Raw genomic sequence first — 26,253 nt, forward strand, 5'->3', positions numbered from 1 at the left:
GACTCAGTTTCCATCCAGAACGTTCACTTAAAAGGATGGAGAAGGATCGTAGGAGATGCAAAGGGAGGGATAGGGCACGGAAATCCAGCCCAGAGGCCGAGGGCTGCGTCCTCATTCAGTCAGTGCACAGCAGCAGCGGGGGGATCAGGCGCCATGATCCCTTTTTACCATTTTTATCCCCCATGTTTCCTGCTTTTTCTGTCTTTCATCACTCATTCGTATGCTCGTTTTTTAAAAAATAGAATCTAGAAATGGAGGATCAGGGCCTCTCGAACCACACTATACTACTGTCGGTTTGGCATGTCTCATACGGCTTCATTCAGTGGAAGCTAAATATCCAGGCTCCAACCATATGGAGCTATTGGTCAGACATTAATCGCTGGATTTCATGTTTGTGGTTGAGTCTTTGGCCACTCAAATACCATCTGATTTATTTACTGGCATTCCCTGCAGTAGTTGGTTATCACTCCTTTGCTCACATCACTAATCTGGGGTTTATATTTAAAACCTTACCAAATTAGATCCCATCGTAGTGCTGCCTATCTTTGATCTAATGCCCAAACTGAGATGATAGTGAGACACATGCTGTGTTCTAATCATCTCAGGAGAAATGTGTGCTTTTTGACACAGACTGTGGAGCTGTTATCTGCAGGGTCAAATTATATACATTACTGCTGTTTCCACTACGACTGCTTGTTAGTTGGTAGTCCATCACTGCTGCTGCCAGTTTTTTCTCTCAGTGTTTTTCAACCACAGTCCATCCATTATCTATACACGGCTTAATCCCCATTAGAGTCGCAGGGGGGCTGGAGTTTACCCCCGCTGACTTAGACCTTGTTTACACGACAACATTTCACCCGAAAACACAAAAGTATTTGCTTTGCCTGGTTGGGTTTTGCATGACAACGGAGTGAAAAAGTCAGCATTTTCGTTGGAAGGACTGAAAATGCTGTGGTTTGCATGCCGATGTGACTTTGTAGAGGCACACCCCACATGGCCACTAGCCGTTCCTCCACAGACTAGAAGTACAGCCACCGATGTAGTGGTGGGTTGATTATCTGCCGCATATATTAAATGTGTCCACGTTGACGGCAGTAATGGTGCAACAAATGCACATTTTGCTGAAGGACACTCAAACAAATTCAGTAGACTCAGCAGTACAAGCCCAACACGGCAGTCTCCCATTCTTACTGTTGTTGTCCAGTTCCCGCATGGCAACGACAGTAAACGTATAATGCACGAAGCAGAGCGCGACGTCAGCGTTCTCACTGAAAACTCCAGTCTTTCCCGGCATCTAAATCGTGTAAACGAGAGGCAGCTGCGAAACAAAACCTTTGCATTTCATCCTAAAACCATTGTCGTGTAAAGTTGGCCGTAGGGTTAACCTGGACAAGTCACCAGTCTATCACAGAGCTACACGTAGAGACAAACATTCACGTTCACATTCATACCTACAGACAATTCAGAGTTACTAATTAACCTCAGCATGTTTTTGGACAGCTGGACAAAGCCGGAGTAAAGGGAGAATATGTAAAGTCCATGCAGAAAGATCCCAGACCCAGACCGGGAGCGAACCTGGGATCTTGTAGCTGCAAGCCGATGGTACTAACCAACCCACTGTGCGACCCTGTATTAGGTCTAGTTATCTTTATTTATAGATGAGATTGTCTTTCTTTGAACATTCATTAATGCATACATAATCCGGTGTTGGTGGATTGATCATGAGTCAGTTTTGAATTGTGTCCAAAAACATTGACCTCTGAAGACCTCTAATGTGTAGTCGTTCAATCAAACGCCTCTACTTTTCATAGTTTGCTAACTTCTGGTTATAAATCAGCACATCTATTATTTCTAGCATTATATTAGCATATCCATTGCTAATGTCTTTGTGGGGAAACCTGCTGCAAAGCACGAAGAGGCTAATTTATATTTTAGCTCATATGCTATTGATGTTCATGTGATTTCTGCAACAACCAGACTACTTTCCCTTGTAGGTATGAATTCATTTATTTATCTATTGTTGCCATGGGTGATAAACGACAGCAATATGTAGTGGTGACTTACTGTTTATCATGAACAACAAGAAAATTATTTAATAGGATTTGATATAATTTTTGATAATTTCACCTAATTGCAATCAAAATGCAAAGTTTGATTAATAATGAATAATAAAAAAAGCAGGCACCCCTCTTGGTTCATTAACAGCCTATGATAACCCCTGATAACAAAGCTCCCTTACCCTTCATTGCTCTCCATATAAAATTCTTATTCATTCTTATTATTTATGCATCCAAATTGATTTTTGTTCATTTTTAGCTGTTTAATATTACTACCTGTGTACCTCGATAAATTGGTTAGAATGGTTAAATTCTAATTAAACCCTTTTCTCCTGGTGTTTAATAAAAATATGTAATTAAAAAGCCACTGATATCCACTGAAATATAACATTGTATTGTGACAGACTTTTTTCTTCACCTGTATTGCCCTGATCTGTTGTAATTTTTATAACCAAGAAAGACAATAACAAAAAGAGATTGAAGACCGTTATTGCAACGTGTGATAAGAGGTATCAGAGGTATCCAATAAAACTGAGCTGATTTACTGAAATTAATAGCTTCAGGATGTTGAGTCTACTCAGAGTCAACATCCAGTTTAACAGACACACTTTGTTGAAACCACTTCTGTCCAATCAAACAGAAGTACAATAAATCCTACCTTTATTAAGGTTAGTCTTTAGTTTCAGTGAAACTGGTTTCGACAGGCACCGATTTTCAAGACTGCAGTTTGTAGCGCTCATGTTTTGATTTAAACAATACGTAGAAGTGCTTCTAATGTTTGTACAGCCTCATTTTTTATCAGTCAAGGTGGAGTAAATGTTAGTTATGACAGCAGACAAAAGTTTCCCTGCCGTTCAAAAGTTTGGGGTCTCCTAGACAATTTCATGTTTTCCATGAAAACTCACACTTTCATTCATGTGCTAGCATAACTGCACAAGGGTTTTCTAACCATCAATTAGCCTTTCAACACCATTAGCTAACACAATGTAGCATTAGAACACAGGAGTGATGGTTGCTGGAAATGTTCCTCTGTACCCCTATGGAGATATTCCAATAACTCTTTGATGCACAACATGGGTCAAAAGTGACCCAAATCCAATAGAAAATGGATATCTCCTGACCCACACAGCACATCGAAGGGTTAAAAATCAGCCATTTTCTGCTAGAATAGTCTTTTACCACATTAACAATGTCTAGACTGTATTTCTGGTTAAATTAATGCTTTCTTCACTGAAAAAAAGTGCTTTTCTTTCAAAAATAAGGACATTTCCAAACAACCCCAAACTTTTGAACGATAGTGTATATGCTGCAGGATTTGCTAGACGTATTTATAGCCAAAAGCTGCACTAAAGCAGTTAATAAGTAAAATTTTTATACCCCAACATGACTGCAGGGGATCGTAAGCGAGACTCTGCCGCAGCATTATTGACTGGTTCCTCCTACGACTTGGATTAGTCCATAGATTTGCTCCTTAGTCCAGTTTTTATTGTGGGAATGTCAGCGTCTCATCTAGCGCTGCTCTAAAATCCCACTTCCCCTTCTTCTCACTCATCTTCTATTTCTTCCACTCATAAATCATCTTACAATACAATCACTTCCTCCCACAAAGCAGGAGTTAAACTGGATCTCGGGGCCACTGAAAGCAGTTCTTTTAATAATATCTGCGGTTGCCAAGCCTGCTGGCCGTCCCACTCGTGCATTGCAACTCTAATGAAAGTTTTCTGGCCGCAGCTGTGCAGATCTGTATAACGGCTGTCACTCACACGGCTTTTGCGTCGATGGGAGACGACATTTCATGATGATTTTTAAAAAAGAATGCCTTTTCATGTATTCTATTATGCTTGCTCTTAGAAAGAAGGGGGAAAGCGCCTGTCAATTTGGCTTTGTCACAAAAAAAAAAGATGTTCTTAAAATATGTCATCCACTTAAATTGTAAAAGCTCGTAATTACATTTTTTAGCTGCTTTTGTGTGAAAAATTGCATAAAAATGTAGTTTTACCAGGATATATTTCATCTCTCTCTTCAGACTGAAACTTCAGAAGTTAAAGATTTGAAAAGGACAAACAATTCAAAGCATGAAATGTGGCATGAACCTGACTTATTTGTCACTCTCCCATCTGTTTACCTGGCTGCCATATTTCTTGTTTCTCATTCTTCTCTCAGTGTGTGGCTCTTTTTTTCCACTTGTTGGCAGTAGGCCACCATCTCTATTCACAGAAACATATCAGCATACTAACTGCTGCCTCAGGAATGAGAGTGACAATCAAAAAAAGATCAAAAATCAAATATGAAACACATCTAAGGCCTCAGTTACTATCTATTTATATAACCCATTCATTCTGTAAAGAGGAGCTGTCATTACCTCCACCATGACAGTTGTATTTTCACTTCTGTCACTCAATCTGTTTCGAGGAACAAACGTATTTCTGGGAAATTTTACAGCAAATGGGCATGTTTTTAGAGATATTTAAGAACTTTGAGGAAGCCTAATGCTGTTCTGTCTAGTAACACCTACACTTCCTACATTTCTTACCCTCGAGCAGGCTGAGCTCTCCCCAGTGTTCTTTCACCCAGTGGCCAGAATGACTAAGAAACAACTATTTTCCACTGCAGTCTGCAATGCACTCATTGACTGAAAAAAACCCCCCATCAGACATGCTCTCCTTTCCGTTAAAATGGGAGCATCTGAGCATGTCGGCTTAATGCCTGAATGAGCGCCATGTTAACTTTTCTGCAAAAGTTGCAATGGCAGTCTAACCAGGCAGGGCCAAGTAACATTTCTGTTCAAACACAGAACTGGCCGCTTGAAAGCACGGTTTGCAGACTTTCCGGCAGTCCTTGAACTACTCATCTGTATTGTGTGGTTCTGTCGGGAAGCTTCACCAGATCTAAGCTTATATTTCTTGAAAATCTACATGTCGTACTTCCAAAAAGACTTCAAAATAAATCATTTGCACTAACTAAATTCTGTGAAAGGCAAAAAGCTAGAGATTCTTCGATGCAAGTGAGAAGCCATTCAGCTCTGACCAACTGTCGCATGACAAAAATTCAGCAATTTTTTCTGCTAATGTTAGCTAACAGACTGTGTTCAGCTGCTAATAAAACACCAACGAAGCTCAAGTTTAGTTTGTTTGGTTCCAGCTGTTTGGAGGAGTCTTTCCTCTGACATTATTACATTCCAGTAGCATCGAACACCAGCAGGATCCATAAGAGCGTCTCCAAAGATGGTTGAACGGTTAGTTATATATAATTCCTGACATAGAGACAGCAACTCACGCTTTATACTTTTCATATGTGAGCTCATACCGAGTCACAATCTCGGATTTTGTGTGTCGTTGCTCTCTTCATCTCCTTCGTAGGTACGTCTGAGCAACAGTGATGATGAAGCCAGCAATGTTACATATCCTATGTCTTAAAACGGCTGAAGCACAATGTTACTCAAATGATATACTGCAGGCAATGTTTCTCAGATTAGAGAAATGAATGTACTCTGAGCAACTGGTCCCCCAAGTGCAAACAGTGTGTTTACACCATTAGAACTGACTTGCAGAGTGTATCCTGTCTGGTCCACGCTTAGTTAAAATGCAAAAAAGTCTGTAGTCCCCAGGATATAAACGCTTTCATTCAGCTGAAAATGCTTACATTCTAACAAAGCTGTTTTGGTGCCTGTAGAAATGTCCACATCGATTGGGCTATAGGGAAGAAAGGAAGGGAAGAGAAGGATAAGGAAGAAGTTATTTTTGTCCCTACTCATAGCAGATATTGGTTCTCATTCGTTTTTCGGAAAAAATGTGACTACCAGGCATCCTGACTGCATGGTCTAAAGATTGATTGTCCCACAGGCAATATCAGCTGAAGGGGGAACAATTTAATTTTACGTCTTTAACTTTGTTATGGTTTAAGTCTGTTCTCTGAGCCTCCCTGAACAGGACAAGCAGTGGGTTTTCAAATCAGTTTTGCGAATGTTTGTAATGTGCAAACAAGAAGTTGAATTATTTGTGGCTGCAGCTATTGATTATTTTAGTAATCGAGTAGTCTGTGGATTTTTGTGGTGGTTAGTCAAGGACTTTATAGCATTAAAAGCGGAAGTGAGTGCGCTGTGCAACAGAAACAACTGTTCTGGCAGAACATTTGCAGTATATTGTACAGATATGGCATAATACAGGTGTATTGTACATAGTATAGAACAGGGGTATTGTACATGTCCTCGTTGTTCTCCATTAAAACAACCGGTTCATTTTGTGCGGAAAACGAGTCAAATGACCCGTTAAACGCTCCTGTTTGTGTGGACGAGTTTGAAGCAGAAAGTCTGAGTTAACAAAGAAAGTCGAAAACCATGTTCATACCTGTTAACTCTGAGGTTTTAGTTTTTGTCGAACTGACTCACACAAAGAAAGTCTGACTTTGTCAACTGCCTTCATAGGTCAGTCCTCTGACCTGCTAAACACAAGAAAAGCTGGGCCATTTAAAATAAAAGCATCCTGTCAAATTCCCCTTATAATTAATGATTTTAGGTTCAGGTCCGCATAGGATGAAGTCTGGGTTGGGACTCAGACCACGGTCCACCAGTTAGTTACCTGGGGTCTAGTAATGTAATTGGAGCAATCGAATCACTCAAGGAATCGTTTCAGCCCTAGAATTATTATAATTCACTGCAGTGTGCACCAGTGTTGTTTTTGGCAGCCAATTTAGATTTAGTCTTAGTTTTAGTCTTTTGGACGAAATCCTTATTCTATTTAGTCACAATTTAGTCATTTCTATAAGTGATAGTTTTAGTCCAGTTTTAGTCAACGAAAACTCAAAAGGTTTTAGTCTTGTTTTAGTCGAGATGTATTAGCCTTTTAACAAATTAAGTATTATTAACCTCACTGACAAAATGACAGTGGAATCAGTGTTCATTACTACAAAAAAGCCAACAAAGATATTCCTTCTTCAGGACTTGCGGGTTTATTTTTTGTCAGTTTAGAGTAGTATGTTAAGGTTAAGGTTTTGTAGAATAAATATCCTCGTCTCTAATATTGTTCTACGTCTTTAGAAATAAAAAAAATACCTTTAATTCTGTGTTCTGTAAAGTCAGTGCATTTAATTTACAATGCATTGATTTTATAGAATACAATGTTGATTAACTTGCAATGCCCCAGTAAAATAAATAAATCCTGAATAATGGGGGAAAAATTAGATGAAGCATATCGATGTTCTGAAGGCTGGAAGTGAAATCTCTGGTTAGAATGTGGTCAGATGGTTTATATGATGTTATTGTTTTACTTAAAATCTGTTTAAAAGTATAACAACTCAGGCCCAACTGGTTTATCACAGTAAGCTTTGAAAAAGGTATTAGAACTTCTCTTGGTGTTTTTGTCTGACCGTCGGACTGAGACCACAGACTGTCACCAGTTAATCTGATCGTCACACTCTGCCGCAGTGAAGCGATATTTCCACTCCGTTAGGTGGAAGTCCTCATTAAACCGAGAATTTTACTGGTAGACTGAACAGCCGTGAGTCCAAACAGAGCAATAACGACAATGCTAAAGCTGACAACAAGAACATTTCGGAACAGTTTATTGACGTCTGTGTGTTTTGAACAGGCATCAGTACAGTCACCTATGCTATGCATTGCCGTTGTAACAGCCTCGCTCACTGAATATCACCAGTTGATCGAAACCATCCATTAACGTTTTCGTCCAGTCTCGTCTCTTGAACGAAAACTAGCACACGTCTCGTCATGTTTTGGTCATCAGAGAGCCGCGTTTATTTCGTCATCGTTTCGTTTTCGTCATGAAAAAAGGAGCGTCAACGAAATAATTTCGTCATCGTTAACGAAAACATCACTGGTGTGCACATGCGGGCTGGTTTAGACTGACCCTTTGTTTGCATCACCCTCATGTTGGTCAACAGCTCTTCTTTTGGGTTTACTTTTTGGTTTGAGCAGCTTCCAAGCTATTTCCTCTCTCATTTAGCGCTCAAGTACCTCCATCTGGCGTGGATGCTATTAAGAAGACAAACCTTGAGTCACATTAGGAAGGCCGGTCCCAAAGCTGTGTAAAAGCAGCTTTTATTTAAGGATGCTGGCAGCCTTGGAGTTCCTTTGCAGACTCCTCTGTCGTAAAAATGCAGTTTTCCTAAAGGCCCTCCCCTTCTTCTGCTGTTGATCTCATTATTACCTCATGTCTTCGACAGCCTCTTGACCTTAACTTGATACGACTGAGCTGCAACATCATAAACACTTTACCATAATTAACCCAGTGCATCAAGGCTTGATTTCCCTCCAAGGCTTGCATGTGAAATTTCCTCTCAACACTCATTATTGACAACCTGATTCAACTCTATTAGATTCAAGCTCTTAAATTTGACTTCTTACTACTGAAATTAGTAATGTAGCATTAGGATATCTAACATTAAAGTCAAAACCCCTGCTCAACTGTCTTTCTCCATGTAATCAATCTGTTTGCATTTCATATCACAGTAGACATTTTATATTTGGAGCTAAAACTTGCACTTTCCCCAAGGAACATAGGGCCAGTATTCATCAGACATTCTTAGAGATTTACTACATGTTCTTGATAAAAACTGCCTGGAGCCGAGAGCTTAAGATATATTTATGTTGGCGCTGTATCTATTTTTACCGTTGTTTTTTTGCCCAAAGTCTTTCCGTTGGTGTGGTTTTTCTCGCCTTTTTCCCGCCTGATTTCATGCCCTTTCTTCCTCAGCATCTTGGGCATAATCCCAAAGTCTAATAGTCTAACATTCAATAAATTTAAAAAAAGGCTTCTCCTGCACTTGACCCGCCATGGGCAAACGCCTTCCAAGGGCATTAGAAAGCTGCTTAGCAGAAGCTGCTTCGTCTCTTACGTAAGCAATGGCACCCCCACTACTGTAGTTTAGGGGAAGAGTGGGGAGTTGGAAAGTAATCAGAGAGAGGAGCAGCGAAGACGAAGCTGGCGTGAAAGAAAAAGAGAGAAGGAGGGCGAAAAGACACAAGGAAACTGTGAAGCAGTTCCAGCCAAATTCTAGTCCCACGGGAGTCTTTCTTCATCTAACGGTGCCTGCTTCGTTAAAAGCCCTCCTTAACTAATCCCCCTTCCAAATACTTTCCCTCTTAACTTCATTTACGTGCCCTTGCCTGTTTGGGATAAACATTCCTCGACTGTTTCTGTCTTCTGTCATCCATCTCCTCATCCCTCCGTACGTCGGCGAAGCGCGGCAGGTAACGGGGCAAATTTAATCAGTATATCCTCCCCACACACATGCACGCAGTGAACAGATATGACTGATGTCTTCATTTGGCTTTTAATTACCGTGCATCCTCCCAATCACCTGCTGAAGCCCAGTAGAAACCGAGCGTAATCAGGGGCGCTCAGCTCGCTCCATTCCTCTTCCCTCCGGTTCTTGTCAACACGAGGCCATTCCATACCCCCACACATGTGTGATGGAAGTAGATTAGTGACACTGATACGCAGTGACTGATGTGCCAAGCAGTGAGTTTTTCACAACAGGCCAACATGAGGGGATCTTATCATGCGTGGCACCAGTGAGTGGGAGCTTTTCTGGTGGTTGAGGATAAGGAAAAGGGGCCTCTAACTGTACCTAATCAGCTAATTTGATTTAACCCACATCCGCACTCACATCATTTATGTCTCTGCTAGCAGTGCTAAAACAATCAGAGAATTAATCACCAACTATTTCGTCTTCTGGTTCGAGCTTCTCAAATGCGAGACGCTGGGGACACTGGATAAATTGTTAATGAAAATCCTTCTTAGCTGCAGCCTTAGGTTGTGGAAGAAATATGCAGCTAGTTGACAGCTGTCCACAGAAATACAGCTGCTCACAGGTGCACGACAACAATCAAACAGATGAGCTGAGGTGTAGCTCCGGCGCTATGCCGATAATGGAGGAGGCGAATATCTCCCAGGCTGTCAACGCCAAGTCCCACGCTCTCAATTTCAATGCTGTCCGGTTTTACAGGCCTGTCAGTCATTGCTGTTCCCTGCCAAAGTGCGGAAGTGTCAGTCATTGTGCCAGGCTAAACTCATTTGAACTAGCTAGTCTGGGGGGCAGCAGAGCATGAAGGGAGACAGCAGAAGTTGCCGCTGAATCACTGGCTTCACCTCGTCCCCCCGAACATCCTCCTACTTTTTGCTCCTCAACGCAGCGAGCAGAGGCAGATGAGCAAAAGATAAAGAGGGAAAAGCATCACGTGAAAGCGAACGCTGTACATTTTGGGGAGTGGAATGTGAGCAAAGAAGCATCCATCTCTCCATCTCCTATGCTTCTTATCCAACTATTCTTAAGGGTTCTAGGGCCGTCAGACATGATGCATCCTACTGTTAGCCACATGTCAGATTCAGACCAAGAGACTGAAAGCTATCCGAGACCCACAAAGCTGCCAAAAGGAGGGCCCCCTAGTAGAGGCTGAGCCAGCAGCACTGTGCTGTGGGCCACACACACATTCACAGGCATCTCCTCAGCCTTCCCCCCTCCAGTGGGAGATTCCCCCTGTGGCGTGTTTACAGTTGGAATTGTCTCAACTGCCAAAACTTGTGACGAATGTGTTGAGGGAGAATGTGTGAGTTTGTGTGTGTGGGTTCAGTCACGTCTCCTTGCTGCTCTCTGAGACTGGCGGGGAGGTTTTTGGTGACACGGAGCAGGTGTGTGTGTGAACATCAGTGTTAGAAACAGGACTGTTTTTGGTTCTACACTGATTTTAGAGTTTAAACCCACTGATCTTTATCCAAACTGTCTCTCTCTTGTTTAATTCTGCTCTGTTCCTTTCATAAAAATGCAAAAACCTGCTGTTAGTTTTCCTTCAATTTATGGACACTCTGTATTTTGACTAGAACAAAATCTAAACTATATGTCTGCACATTTGAAATCTACAGCTCACTTTTTAACTTTTTGAGGAGGTTAGTTTTGTTGCTCTGCCAAGGAGGCGGAGCCACAGCGGAGTTATGTGACGAATGGCGTTGTTTTGTCTGTTTGTCTGTCTGTTAACAGCATTACTCAAAAATGGAATAACAGATTTGGATGAAATTTTCAGGGAAGGTCAGAAATGACACAAGGACAAAGTGATTAGATTTTGGCAGTGATACAGCTTACAGTCTGGATTCCACGGAGTCAGCTGAACCCTCCTGTCGTCGTTTGGGTCAAATTGAACTGTTTTAAAGTTTTAAAAATGTGGAAAAAATATATATATTTTCACAGTGAAAGCTTCCACATTTTCAATTTTTTTAGGAAATTTTTGAACATTTTTTTGGTGGAAAAAAACAAATAAAAAATGTTTAAGAACATTCAGAAAAAAAAATCAACCAAAATCCAGTGAATTTCGCTGTCAAATTTGGGGATTTTTTATTTAAAAAAGTAAAACTTTTGAGGGAAAGTTTACAGGAATATTCTTCCTGAAGATTTTGCAAATTTTTATAAATTTGGGGAAATTTTTTCTGAATTTTTGGTCTTTTTTCAGACAAGGCAATGACATTTTTTGGTCAGGACAACACGAGGGTTAAGACTATTAAGTAATGTGCTGTGTTGGTTTTTGAGCTGTGATATGTCATCTGCTATTTGCAAAGTTAATAATTTACTGTCTGGCAACCGTTGTTTGAAACTACATGATCTAGTGGCTTTCTCTTCATGAAAGTAACACTGGAAAATATCCAACTAATGAGAATTTCATCAGGTGAGAGTTTATCCATCAACCAATCGACCGGCCAACCCAGTATCGCAGTCCAAAATGTAACCCTTTCTATTAAATTGCTGTAGGACAGTTTCCAGCGTTTAATTTCTCTTTGTATGCTTTTTTATGTGTGTGTTCAGGTGGTGGACTTGTACTGGGGCGTCGATCCAGAGGAGTGGGACAGTCCAGAGCTGCAGCGACTCAGAATGAAACTTCTGGAGGAATGTCTAAAGACCTCGGCTGGACCATGTTTTGTTGTGAGTATTATGTGCTTCACACTTTACACTGCCCGTCATGGTTTATTTATCTGTTTGACCTACATACCATGTAGAAAACCTGTTACATCAGTGTCTTCTTCTGCCACCATCCCTTTATATTTAATTGCTTGGTTTTGATATAGCATTAAGACTGGATTGTTTGCGTGGGTGAAATTACTTTATTAAGAGTGCAGTTTTTCTTCGCAGACGTCTCTTTTAATTAGGTTGTTGCATGATTGAAAATTTATGCTGGCACAAGACATAGAGTAGCGTTTGAAGTTCTGTGGTTGTAGCTTTCATATGCAGACCCAGTGTCCAAGTAATGTGTCTGTTCTGTTAGACAGCGGACAATTTGACGATGTGGATTTCTCTTTTATCTGTTTTTAACATATTCAGCTCTGAGAGCGGAAATCCCCCTTTTTGAGAATAGTAAAAAGCACACGAAACAATTACATAAATGTGGAAAAGATGCATTGTCACTTTTACCGTAGTGCAAATAATGCAGGCACACTGGAAAGTATTGAGAGTCAATGTGCAAAGATCTCTGCGAGGCGAGAGATTGGCATGATACGTAATTACGGCTGACATTTCGGTGATCTTCTGAGACTGTTTTAGACCACATAAGATGAAGAAAAAACCAGGCACAAGGAAGGGAAAGGATGAAGACAGGAGTATAGCGGGGAGGACGACAGGAAGAGAAATTGATGGTGAATTATTCAAATGGAACAGATCCGTTTCGAGAGGTTTAAATTGAGGTGAGAGATCACAGGGAGACGTAATGCATTATGGGTACAACAGGAGCCTTGGCCTCCAGGGAGCATAATCCCCTTCCCCAGACTGAGTTTTGCATTTCCTCCCCCTCCCACCTCACATGCACTGCAGCCTGCTGCCCGTCTCATTCAAAAAATCGCTGCTCTGTGCCCGTCACAAACGCACCTCACTACAAAAACAAATCAGCATTTTGATGATTCATTCTTAATTATTTCCAGTGGACTGATGCTCTGTGTTTTGGGCTTGTGTCACTTGTTCCAGGAACATGGTTGTAACAGATAAAGCTGCTTTAGAAACAAGAGAAATTGCTCTGGGAAGTCATCAGTTTTTTTTAAAAAAAAAAGTCGATTTGTTTGGCTGCAGCACAGTTAAATTGGAACTCACAGAAGTGCATTCATAGTGCATGAATTGGCATCTAGAGCATACACCAACTTCAGTACTATTCGGGGTAAATTCAGACTCATCTGTGGTTATAAGATCTGAAAACAAAAGCTTGTGAATGGACTCAGACTTGAGCGTTTGTTTTCACAGTGAGCAGCCATATCCATAAATCAACAGCATGTAAGTATCAGAATCAGGAAATGAGCTCAGTCAGCTTAACTTAACTTCAGTTGCACTAAATAGAAATGAAAATCCTACGCGTGTTCAAGCCAGATGGCGGCTGTGTAGCAGAAATTTTGAAGTCATCACAGGTAAGACGCACTCTACAAACAGATATGCAGAAAAGTCATTAAACAACCAGATGCTTCTGCTGAAATCACACACACCAACCAGGAAAAACGGGTCTACTATGAAGACAGAATAATGGGTTAGGGAGAAGCGCCACCTTTTCATTCATTTGTTTCTTCGCTGAGTGATACAGCTGAGGCAATACCTCATATCTTCAAATCTGTTTAGCTGTTTAGCTGTACATCAGTATTCCACTGAACAAGCCCTGCAGTTACAGTAGTTTAGCACATTAGTAGTATTATTATGGTTTAGCCAAAAGCTAAAGGGATGTTATATTAAGTGCCTTCATTGAGACCTTAATGCTCTTCTTAAGTATCATTTTTAAATGTGTGAAGCTCAAAGTTGAAGAGCTCTAATGCTGTCATGTTAGAAATAAGCAGCAGACATTGGGAGTGCACTGAGTGGTAAAATAAATATAAAATTTTCCCCGCCAGCATTCCTCTCTTGCGTCATTTGCAGCAACAGTGCATTTTGTTGTAATACATTTTTTAGTCCAACAGCCTGTTCCTTTTTGATTGAAGTAGGCGGCATGCTAGCGGTTTATTTTGTGCCGAAGAGGAGCCGATTGATGCGTCAAAAACTGCCTTTAAAGGGAACATGTGCAGAGAAAACTGATATCCCCCATCATGATACCTATTATCACTATTAGGGTTTCAGGTTTTGTTGAGCCAGCTAGCAAAAAGAAAGCCTGACTATGTTGAACTTGCTTCGTAGCACAATGCTAATTTAAAGAAACAATGCTAAGAATGCTAATTTAAATCCAATTCATGGCTTTCAATGGCATCTCTAGACAGTGAAAACACCAACACAAGTTTGTGGAGCTTGGTACAAACTGAGGTCTTTCTCTGAAAGCTTGAATAGACCACGTCTATCACAGGGTGCGTTGGATATAGGATCTTATCAGTTTTACAGTGCATCCCATTGAGCCCATGGAGACACTGAATATGATGTTCGACTGTATAATCTAAGTTCAATCAGGCTGAACTGAGCTGAAATGATCAGATGTGAGTTAAAAGGAAGAGACAGCCTGCCTCTTTTGTGCTGCTGGCTTGTTGTTTGGTGTGGTGTTGTGCATGCCGCGCTGATTTCATTCATTCCCTTCAGTCTCGCCGCCCTCTGTTCCTGCTGCAATTTCACCATCTTAACCCCAACTGACCCCGAGCAACACCGCACAAAACACCGAGGGAAAGCAGACACACATGTTGAAACTCCGGCCCGCACACACGCATACAGTAGCCCTTTGTTCTTCCTCTCTCTGATGCACCTGTCTTCCTCTATCCTGCTTTTCACACGCACAAACACACACCCACACAGGAGCAAACGGAGCATCTTGACTCGAGGCATTTTCTCTGTCATGAGATTCAGAATCAGTTTGGGTGTACTCTAACTCTGGGTGATACACTCATCTACACGTGCACACACTGAAGAGATACGCACACATGCATGTATAGCGCACATTCTCCCCATCTGGCTGGTTAAATCTTTAATGGCATATTATAGTGGTCTGCTCTCTGCGGTGAATGCAGGATTTTATGCTAAGGAGCCCACAATAGCTGTACAGAATTCAGTCTCATTCAGACTTGTCAAAGCCAGCTGCCTCGGTCCCTGCTGCCCGACTCCCCGTTGTCGCCACACAGGGCGTCCGGCCCCGTTTCCAGGACTGGGGAGCTTCAAGCAGTGGCGACGGGTTCTTTGATCAGGGACTTGGATCCTCGTTTCTGACAGTTCTGGGTTGTCTGGGCCATCTCCGGAGTACCGTTGTTTATTTTTACAGGGTGGCAGACCTAGAAATATACGTCAGGACGGGGAAGACGTCAGCAGAATTTAGGGTCTCCTTCTTTCTGCAACGACATTCAGTAGATATTAGTGTGTGTGTTTTAGGTCCCGTCTATATGACAACCATTCACCCAAAAACACAAAAGTATTTCCTTTGCCTTAGTGGGTTTACATGACAACAAACTGAACACAAGAAAAGCACTTAGAGAGCGTAGTACTCCACCAAGGCTGCTCAGTCATTGTATCATTTCCAACAGCTGAAATCTTGAAAAAATATGGGGCAGAAATCCCAGCACTATAGAATGTAGCCATTTACTATAGATGTACCCACAAACAAAATGACCTTGCGCTGAGCACAGGTGTGTGTTATGCATGTGTACGTTACATACGGATACCGAATTGCATGGCCTAAATATGTAGCAAGGGGCAGAAATTAATGGGACTCGGAAACACCCCCACAATTTAATCAGTTCTTCCTTTTATTACTTCCGACAGATACGTACCGATAAATCCAGAGCAGTGGATTTGTAGTAGGATCGCATTCATGTGATCACCAGCAGGCAGCCGATGTAGTGTTCACTTGTAGTCATAGTGACGCCATGCTGCTATAAAGCAATGGTCTTGCAATCTTGCGCAAATCCGTGGATCCAGACTATAAGTCGCATCACTGCCACAATCTTATCACTTGGTCCTTGTTTCATTTCTGACCTTCCGTGAAAATGTCATCCAAATCTGTTAGTCCTTTTTTGAGTAATGTTGCTAACAGACAGACAGACAGACAGACGCCGATCGCCACATAACTCCACCGCATTCCTTGGCGGAGTAAAAATTGGCATTTACATTGGAATGCTGGAAGGACTGAAAAAGCTGTAGTGTGCATGCCAGGCTGGTAGTCGGTGATATAACTTTGTAGAGGAACACCCCACATAACCACCATCCATTCCTCCACATCCAGAAAAAGCCGCCAATGTAGAGGTGGGTTGATTATTTGGCTTCTATATTGAATGCGTCTTCACTGATCAAATGAACAAATGCACGTTTTGCTGAATGAGACTCATTACTGTTGTCACCCGGTTCACACATGGCAACTAGAATAAAACTGTAATACACAGAGCAGACTTCTGACTGGATACTCCGGCTACTCATTCACACGGCGACGGTGGCTGTTATATTTGAGAAAAATTCTGTTTCCGTTTTTTGCGTTTCATCCTAAAACCGTTGTCGTGTAAACTAGCCTTTAGTTTATGACTTGCATGTAGCTGTCGCGGTCAAATCTCACTGTGTATCTCATTGTCTTTCCTATTCAACTTGTAACACGCCACCGGCACGCCGTTCGTATCGCCTTTACCCGCTCAGGTGCTGTCCACCCCAGCTAACACATGCATGCACACATCCACATGGCCGTAAGAGGAGACTTCAAAGAGAGGCTGCTCTGGGAGTCGGCCGCCCACAACAACTGTCACAGAGCCCATTGCACGGATCAGAGGGGAGAAAAGGGGATAAACAGAAGAAAGAGTAAAGGCGGAGGAAAAATCTCTGAAAAGCAAAATTACAGCTGCATTGATTCCTGATGCTCTCTCTGTAGAAACACTGCAGAGGGAACAGAGGAGGATTGACATATGCAGTGTAGGTGTGTTTCCTGCTGCCACATAGGATCTGTGCAACAACTGGAAATGCTCTGTTCTTCACATACATTGCTCATCAATTGACCTCCAGAAATTATTCAGGGCTGCGCTGTACTCCAGAACAGCAGCTTTGGTATGTGGTCTAACCTCCACATCTCCTTCACATCTTCGTGCTGTTTTCCAGCCTCTATGTAAAGACTCTTCACAGTAATTGGCTTGTCAAAATTAGCATCTAATAGTCCATCTTATTACACAGCTCGTATGTCGGTCTTTTTTCCGAGTAAGTGTCATTTGCGTTAAATGTCATTCAAAGGGCACGACTGGATACAAGACAGGTGGCAGTGCAGGGTTGTTAAACAGACACACACACACCACACCTAGGTAATAGGGGCTTTTCTCTAACCTGTCGATGCAATAAAGCTGGTTTCCATGGCGATAGAAGGGGTTGGCATGGTGATGGTGTCATTGACCCGGAGATTAGGCATGACAATGAGCCATGACTTTTTTTTTCCCTCTCCCCTCTTCTGCTCTCGAACAGTCTCAAATTCCCTCATGTAAGAAAAAAAAAAACAAAAACACTAAAACTTGATAAATGCCTCAAGGACATGTATCAGCAAACAGCATGCAGCTCCTCCAGTTTTTGCTGGTCAAATCGCTCCTTTACTGGGTGTAAGAGGATAGCTGAGGATACTGTAGCCTTTATATTTTTTCTCTCCGCGTCTCCTTCGTTCAGTTGACATGATGTAACTGCTAATTTGATAGCTCAGACAGGCTGGTTTGCCTCTCATCTTAAGTGATGTTTGAAATTATGTCTTCATGCTTGTGCAAAGGTTGCTCTAATTCAACCGTTGCATCATGGACGGCTTAATGTGCGTCTGCAATTCAGACTGCATACTTCTTCAAAGCAAAATTTCCCGGCATCATGTTCGACCCGGGGTCAGCATACATATTAATATTAAACATGCTTGATTTTTGACTGCGATGCTAATGATGATTAACTACTCATAGATATCAAAAAATATATACACTAACAGTCAAAAGTTTGGACACACCTTCTCACTGGATGTTTTTTTTTATTGTTTTGTAGATTGTTGATTCAGACTGAAGACATGAAAACTATAAAAGAATGCAAATGCAATTATGTTGTAAATAAAAAGTGTTAATCTAAAATAATACAAATAACTTAGGTCTGTCAGAATGAATGCATTAATGCAGATTAATCCATCATGATAATTAATCTGATTTAAAAAATCAACCCATCTGTAGCGTAGACAGACTCAAAATCCCTGCAACATCTCTGGCAATGCATTTCGGGCAGATTGTCCAAGTAGAATTACCATCGCACATCCCGCCGCACATGCGCAAATGGGTAGTTTATTTGGCAGAAAATCATCCACTAATGACATATAATCATCATCTTGAGTCTACCCTTTTTTCTTGAGTCTCTTTGCCTATGGAAAATGAAACTCGATTAATATAGATTAAAAAGGAGTGATTTTTAATCGTGATTAATCAAAATTAATCCACAGCAACACTGTGATTAATCTGATTTAAAAATGGTAATTGTTTGACAGCACCAAAATAAATAAAAAGCATTGAATGAGAAGGTGTGTCCAAACGTTTTACTGGTCGTGTTTAAGTAAACAGTGATTCAAAAATCTTGGAAGCAAGCAAAAACTGTCTTTTAACCATTTTTTTCTTCATCATTTTGGCTACTGTGTCTGTCAGTGTAGTCTCAGTGTGCAGTGATATACTGCTCCCAGTGATTCTGCAACACTTATAATGCTCCCTAGAGATCCATCCATCCATTATCTATCCACTGCTTAATCCTCATTAGGGTCACGGGGCTGAAGTCTATCAAAAGTTACGTAGGGCGACAGGTCGCCAGTCTATCACAGGGCTACATATCGAGACAAACAACCACACTCACATTCACACCGACAGAAAATTAAGAGTCACCAATTAACCTCAGCATGTTTTTGGACTGTGGGAGGAAGCTGGAGTACCCAGAGAAAACGCACACATGCACAAGGATAACATGCAAACTCCATGCAGAAAGACACCGAGAAGGCGGGGATGCAAACTGGGGATCTTCTAGCTGCAAAGTGACAGTGCTAACCACCAAGCTACTGTGCAGCCTTCCCTAGAGGTCACATTACTTAGAAGTGTCAAAAACCATCTGCACTGAGCACTGAATCTAGTAAACTGTGAAAATGGCGACCTTAAACTCAAATTTTTATTTTAGGGGAAAAAGAAGAAGTCAAAGGGAGCCAAATCTTGCAAGTAGGGTGAGCGGAAAGCGACAATTGTGTTGTTGTGGCCAAAAAAATCACTGCACTGTGACTGGGCCCTCAGAGCTGTTGGCGCACTCACATGCAATCAGGGCAGTTCAGATCATTTGCACCAAATGTTCTCCCACTTACACCTCAGGACATTACAGTAGAACTCTGCCTTGACAGTCTAACAATGGGGACTGAATCCCCATGTAAATTTTGAAGAAAACAATGAGCATGCTGCTGGTGTGTGTCTGCTCTGATTATCCCAGGTCCTTCCACTGTGGAAACTGCTGTTTCTTCTCTCTGTGATAGCTGCAGAACCACCTCTCAACACCTGTGATGATCCTTGACGCAGTCCTCAACTGACACATAATGTGATGTTTTCCGCTCTTCTCCAGTTTGAGATCTATAGAGAGATCACAAATGTGCACTCACCAGTCGTCACATATATAGCAGAGGTTGAATCTCACAAGGTCTCATGCATGTGTGCTCCTAGTAGTCCCAGAACTTTTTGATTGCACCACAATGATAAGATTTACAGTACTGTTCTAAAGTTTGGGGTCACCCAGGCAATTTCATATTTTCCATGAAAACTCACTTTTATTCACATGCTAACATAACTGCACAAGGGTTTTCTAATCATTAATGAGCCTTTCAACACCATTAGCTAACACAATGTAGCATTAGAACACAGGAGTGATGGTTGCTGGAAATGTTCCTCTGTACCCCTATGAAGATATTCCATTAAAAATCAGCTGTTTCCAGCCAGAATAGTCATTTACCACATTACGAATGTCGAGACTGTATTTCTGATTCATTTTGGGTTATCTTCATTGGAAAAAAAAATCTGCTTCTCTCACCAAAACAAGGACGTTTCTAAGTGATCCCAAGCTTTTGACCGGTAGTGTATGTAAGTTTGCATTATTAATAACCAACATTATTTCTGTTCAAACTAAAGGATACTTTCTTGACTTCTGGTATCCGTCCATTTGTTCCATCTCAAGATGTAAATCTTTACAAACAGGCCCCAAATTTGGAGGTTCATGATTATAAGAGGCTTATTAATTTCCTAATAAGTCTGTGCCTTGTCGTTTTTAGAAAGCCTTTATCAGTGTAATTAGGAGCCCTTTTTAGGAACTACTTTCAGCAGGGGATAAATACACATTTGCTGACTTAGTGAGTGCTCACAAGAGCAGGACAGCGAATGTGGCAGTGACACAAAATACACTATAGTGCCAGTTTCCTGTTATAAAATATCCTGCCAACTCGTAAAACCATACAATGAGGCTCTAAGACACGGAGGAATATCCGGATTTGGCTACTTAGCCAGCACTTGTTAGTAGAATACTGGATGTTTTTTAAATCAGATAATGGTAAGAAAAGGTATCACTAGATCGCTTTTTCCATTTTACTACCAAAGTATACTGATTTTTTTTGTACATCAACTGCAACAACAAGATATCATGACAATTTTAGCACACTATTGTTTATACTAATAGGATGTAAGATGGAATTGGCACATACTAGAAAGAAACAGCACTCTGTGAATGAGACATGTGTTACCGAAAACAAAAATATTTCTTCAAATCAGATCATCTGGTTCTGTTTTGAGATGTACTGTATTTCCCTCTGCAGTGCCAAAGCTTACGCAGCAAATATCAGAACAGCCGACTGTGTGTTTCATTGATTAATTGGCCGCGTGAGTGATTGATTTGTTAATTCATACTGTAGCTGTGTACAATATCTTAGCTGCCTCTCCCAACTGGCTCATCAGATAAAGTGCACTTAGCCAGAGTATAAAAACCTGTTCCAAGGATGAAAAACCAGAGGGGGGAGGGGGGGGAGCAGTGCTGCTAAAACTGGAATTGCATTTGGCCGCTATCTGCCTCGCTATTGTCACTTTAGCCTCCTGTGTTTCTTGCACCTGCGGCTCCTAAAGTGTAATAAGAACTACTGCAACCCCATCGCAGAGGGAAGACACACATACTGTACATGAACTCACACGGAGAGGCGTGAAGCTCTAGTTTGTCAGCTGCCGTGCCGTAATCCACTTAAGATGGCCTCATTCCAGGCCTGCTCTCTGGCTAAGACGGGGTGTTAAAACCACCCGGCAAATATTTGAACGTTTTTTTTTTTAACAGTTTGTCTTGAGTAAGTCAAGTGGGTGACAGAGGTGACAGTAGATTACACTGAGGGGTGGGTTGGTGATGTGTTTGCATTTAAATACCTGATTTTGTCATTTTGATAGGAAACACCAGTCGCTCTTATCCTAATCCGTATCTCCACACACGTACAATCACACACGCACAGCCAGTCACCCACTCCATTCATCCTGCTACATCACCGCAAGGCAAGCTGACAGAGACTTTGTCAGCAACTTGGAGAGTGACTGTTCTTTCTGCTGGCTCTACCCCTCACACACACTATGTGTCTCACTCTCAGTATTACTGTAGCTCAGCCCAGTGCCTGCATCCTCCACTGACACATCACTGCAGCACCGTGACTCACAGTAGGCAGACGAGGTGACCTGCAGGGCACCCCAGTGTTCAAAGGTTCTTAGAAGTTCTAAGGTATACCCAAACAGTCACGTCGTACATGTTTGTAGACTGTTAAAAGACAGCTAAAATGGCTTGATGTTATATGAAGTGCAAAAATAGCCGGATCAAAATGTTCACTGTCTACTACATTATCCAGGATGAAAACTGATGACCTGTGTGGATTTCTCCATGTGGCAAAGCAGTGAATACGGAGCTGTAGTACAAGCGGTATTGATTTTCTGAAAAGTTAGGAGAAAAGTATTAATTTTTTGCCTTCAAAGTCCTTCGCCAGCTATTGATTATACCCCATAAAACTCATCTCTGTGTGTAAGATTACATTGACATTTTTTTCCCATGAAAATAATCCCCTCCTGCTTTAAAATGGCTCCGGTGTAACACTATGCCGCTGGTTCCTCAATAATGTGCAGCTCAACAAAGTCGTGCATCTAACTCCACCTTTTTGACTGCTTATTTTTCTCATGATATATCTTTAAGCATATAACAAACACCACATGGACATGTTAACTTGACTTTAAAACCAAAAACATGAGTGCAAACGCATAGAAAACTGATTAAACTCTGTGTTTGTTGACTTTAAAGTAACCTGCTATTTAATTTGTATTAATTATGCAGTTATAATGGTAGATCTGGCACATAGCTAGCTAAATTTCACCCATCTTTCTCCAGAATCCAATAGCTGCAGTTTGAAAATATACACACTACTGTTCCAAAGTTTGGGGTCACTCAGACAATTTCATGTTTTCCATAAAAACTCACACTTTTATTCATGTGCTAACATAACTGCACAAGGGTTTTCTAATCATCAGTTAGCCTTTCAACACCATTAGCTAACACAATGTAGCATTAGAACACAGGGTTGATGTTTGCTGGAAATGGGCCTCTACTCCTATGTAGATATTCCATTAAAAAACAGCCATTTCCAGCAAGATCAAGATCTCAGATTTTGCTTTGTCACTTGTAACATATTTACCTCTGCCAAGGAGGTCATGCGATCGGGTCCATTTATTTATTTGTCTGTCTGTGTGCGTGTCTGTGGACAGGATTTCTCGGAAACTACTTGTCGGATCTTCATGAAATTTTCACCAGAGGTGGATCTTGGCCCAGGAAAGACTCCATTCAAATTTTGTGTTGATCCGGATAAGGATCTTCCCTTGGCGGAGGTCAGAAATCTCGGATTGCTCTGTTTTGGGTTGCATGGTCAGTCAGAGGCAGAGTTTTCAGCCAATACTTTGAGCCAACGTTCGTTTTCGATAGCTAGCAACACCCAACTAAATCAGTGGTGAGCAGCTGTTGTTTACTTATCCCTGAAATTGGGAAACCATCCGAGAACACAAAACTTAATAGTTCATTGGAAATCGAAACATCAGTTGGTTGGGTCGTTCGAACTCTACGCCAAACTTTTACTTTGGCAGGTTCCATCCAGAAAGTAGTGCAGTTAATTATTTCTTTAGAAGCAACCTGAACTAGAACCTGTCACTTGAACATTTACGGCTTGATGACCTTTTCTGTCAATCACAAGTGAAGATAGTGAGCAGACATGCCCTACTTATCTATTAAACTCTTTATTTTTGGCAGGAAGAGAGCCCAGGGAGTTACACACAGCGGGAATCCCAAACTTCTCCCTTCATTTGCTACCTGTATTTTAAATGCACCTGGCTTTTGTTTGTTCTTAAATTAGCATTCTTTTCCTATTAGGCTGCTTGCTTTAATGGACATACTTGACTTTCTAGTCACATGAGAGCTCTTAATCAAGCATAATGTGAAGTTTAATCCTGTTGTTTTAGTACAAAGGCTGTAATAGTTTGACCTGTAGGCTTTCTTTTGGGAGCTTTATTTCTATTTTTAATCCAAAGTGTGGCAGCTAAATGCTTATATAATGTAAATATTCATTTTGGATACCAACCCTAGAAGTGACACCTCCTCCTCCTCCAAAAGAACTGGTAGTGTCCATGGTTGTCTATCTTCTACATCCAAATGAACGTTTTGGACATTTTGCATGAAACCGCGCCGAGAAAAATGAATGTATCACGGGCATTTGTGGGTTTTTAGAGTAGGCTGTCGTACGGACCATGCCACATGCCATCATCTGATTCTGCTTGTTCTCTGCATCTGTTCCCACTGCGAATGCCAAGGGAACGAGGAGTCCAACATGGAATGGCTTTGAAGCGTCATTGCCGAGAGCGTAGAAACGTCGTTTTCCTGCTCATCGGAGCTCACAGTCATTTGGCATGTCCCTCGCTCGCTCTGCGTCTTCCCCCCCGAGGCTTTAGGTGCATGTGAATTATGACACATGGAGTAAAGATCAGCTGGTCATGTAATGGAGGGCTTTACAGTGATTTTTCTTTTTTTGTCTTTGCTTCTGTTGTCCTCAAGTTTGACTGACAGAGAACATCAAGAACCGCGGCAGGAAGTGGCCCTGATTATTTCCGATGGTATTGAATCTGCTGTCACTCATGAAACATGTGCGTTGATGCCGAGGGGAAGATTGAAGACTCACTGGAGCTTACGGTGCATATGCAATAGGAAACGGGAGATAGTAGTGGGATGAAAAGGCTACAGTTTGATTGGACGATGCCTTAATTATGTAGCCACTGTGCTGAGTGTTCTTGTTTCTGACGAGAAGACCGTGGAGAAATTTGGATATTGGCGTAGTTGCTGTGGTGGTAATAACCTTAATTTATAGCTCAAAAGCAAACATAAATCAGATTTTACAGTCTACGAATCCACACACACCTCCCCGTTTAATTAATGTGTTCCTTTCTTTTCTTTTAAGACAGCCCCATCTGTTCTATACAAAAAGCAAATCTGCTCATTTTCTTAATACCACTGATTACTGAGGAATTTGGCCAAGTGTGTGTGTTTTACGTAACAGTGTGCCATTCAAACATTTGCTGTGCTGTAGCAGAACAAATCTGTTTTCTTTTCTTCACCAAAATAAAGCGTAGAAGAGCAGAGAGTGGGCTTGTGGTCGAATAGACAGAAGATTCTATTCTGTTTTTCGAACCTCCATTGAAAACATTATGAGGTGTAGAGAAGATGTGAAGGATCATTGGTGAGGACAGAGAAAAAGTGTGAAGAGAATCCCACTTGATTTACTATGTAGTAATGTGATTTTGGATGTTGTTGGCATGGGTCTGTCTGAGCAGGTTTGTTCCAGATGAACCAGACTTGTGTAGAATTGAAGACTAGCAATCATCGCACGATGAGTGTTGGTTGGGTTTCTATCTCACTTAATCCAGACTTGCTCTGAAGTCATGAAGATGTTAGCAACAATAAAATTAGGTTTAGCTATCTACTATTTGCCACTGCCCAATGCTGTTGCCATCTGTTCTTATCTGTTTTCCAGACAAGGTAATGTTGCAACTCAAACTATTTTGGCATTATATCCTTTGCTTTTTTAGGATTGACCAGTGTATGTTATGCTAAAAGACATAAGAAAGGAAATGATTAATACTCTTCCTATGCGTTTAGAAAAATCTAACTAGGGCTAGACCCGAATATCCCAAATATCCGAATATTCGTTCGCTACGCACCATCCGGATATTAATTTGGTATCCGAATATTCGCCCCCCCCTCCCGCCGTCGGACGTCACCAGGCGGAAAGAATATGCAGCGTTACTGTCTTCCCTCCGCCTTCGGCCCACATCGGCTCATCTCGTCCTGTGATCACATAAACATATACACATATGTCTATAACATATACACATATGTGGATGTGATCACCCCCTCCTCCCCCCAGACGAAAATATTCGGAGCTCGTCTCTTCCCTGCGCCTTCGGCCCATTTCGGCTCATCCCGCCGTGTTCTTCGGCTCATTTCGGCTTCTCCATTCCTGTTCGTTACCACCACCCGAATGGCCAGGTGGCTGCCAACTCTGAAGCCACGCTTCACTTCGTTGCATAAACACAAGACAAGATGCTGAAGACCGGTGTTTGGGAATTCTTCAGTTTAACTAAAGACTAAACGGGGGCAAAATATGGACCCGGGAGACCAGACGAACGGATCTGACTATTCGGGCCGTCTCCGCCGCCACTGCCACGCCGCCGCACGAACCACACGAACGGATCCAAATATTTGGCCCGTCTCCCCCTCCCCCCCACTGGTCGGACGTTACGGGCAGAACGAATATCCGGATATTCGTCTTTAATAGAGCCCGAATATTCGGAGGTCAGAAACCACTATTCGGGCCAGCCCTAATTCTAACATGAGATTTTTAGCTACGATCTGCACAGTAGCTAGCAGGTTAGCACTGTTGTCAGAGCCCTGGTTTGTGTTAGTTTCCATGTTCTCCCTGTGCATGCATGGGCTTCCTCCCACAGTCAAAAAACATGCTGATTTTAATTGATACTTCTAAATTTCCATATGTGTGAATGCGAATGTGCTTGTTTGTCGCTATATGTAGCCCTGCGATAGATTGGTGACCTGTCCAGGGTCACCCTAAGTCAGTTGGTGTAGTCTGAAGCCCTCTCAGATGGACTTTTGACTACAATCTGTGTCACATTTGATTCCACTTGAGCTATGTGTGGGAAAAAATAGC

General features: G+C 41.7%; 1 protein-coding gene across 3 annotated transcripts in view; it reads left to right on the forward strand.

Annotated features, from left to right (window-relative positions):
• Positions 1 to 26,253, forward strand: part of LOC110963001 (NACHT and WD repeat domain-containing protein 2) — a 73,162-nt gene that overhangs the window by 28,953 nt on the left and 17,956 nt on the right. For all 3 annotated transcript variants that reach the window (XM_051944257.1, XM_051944256.1, XM_051944255.1), the window contains one exon: positions 11,865 to 11,981. In XM_051944257.1, coding sequence (XP_051800217.1) covers positions 11,865 to 11,981 — 117 coding nt within the window. The remainder of the gene's footprint in view (positions 1 to 11,864; positions 11,982 to 26,253) is intronic.

This window comes from Acanthochromis polyacanthus, chromosome 23 (genome assembly GCF_021347895.1).
Source record: "Acanthochromis polyacanthus isolate Apoly-LR-REF ecotype Palm Island chromosome 23, KAUST_Apoly_ChrSc, whole genome shotgun sequence".
NCBI lineage: Eukaryota > Metazoa > Chordata > Actinopteri > Pomacentridae > Acanthochromis > Acanthochromis polyacanthus.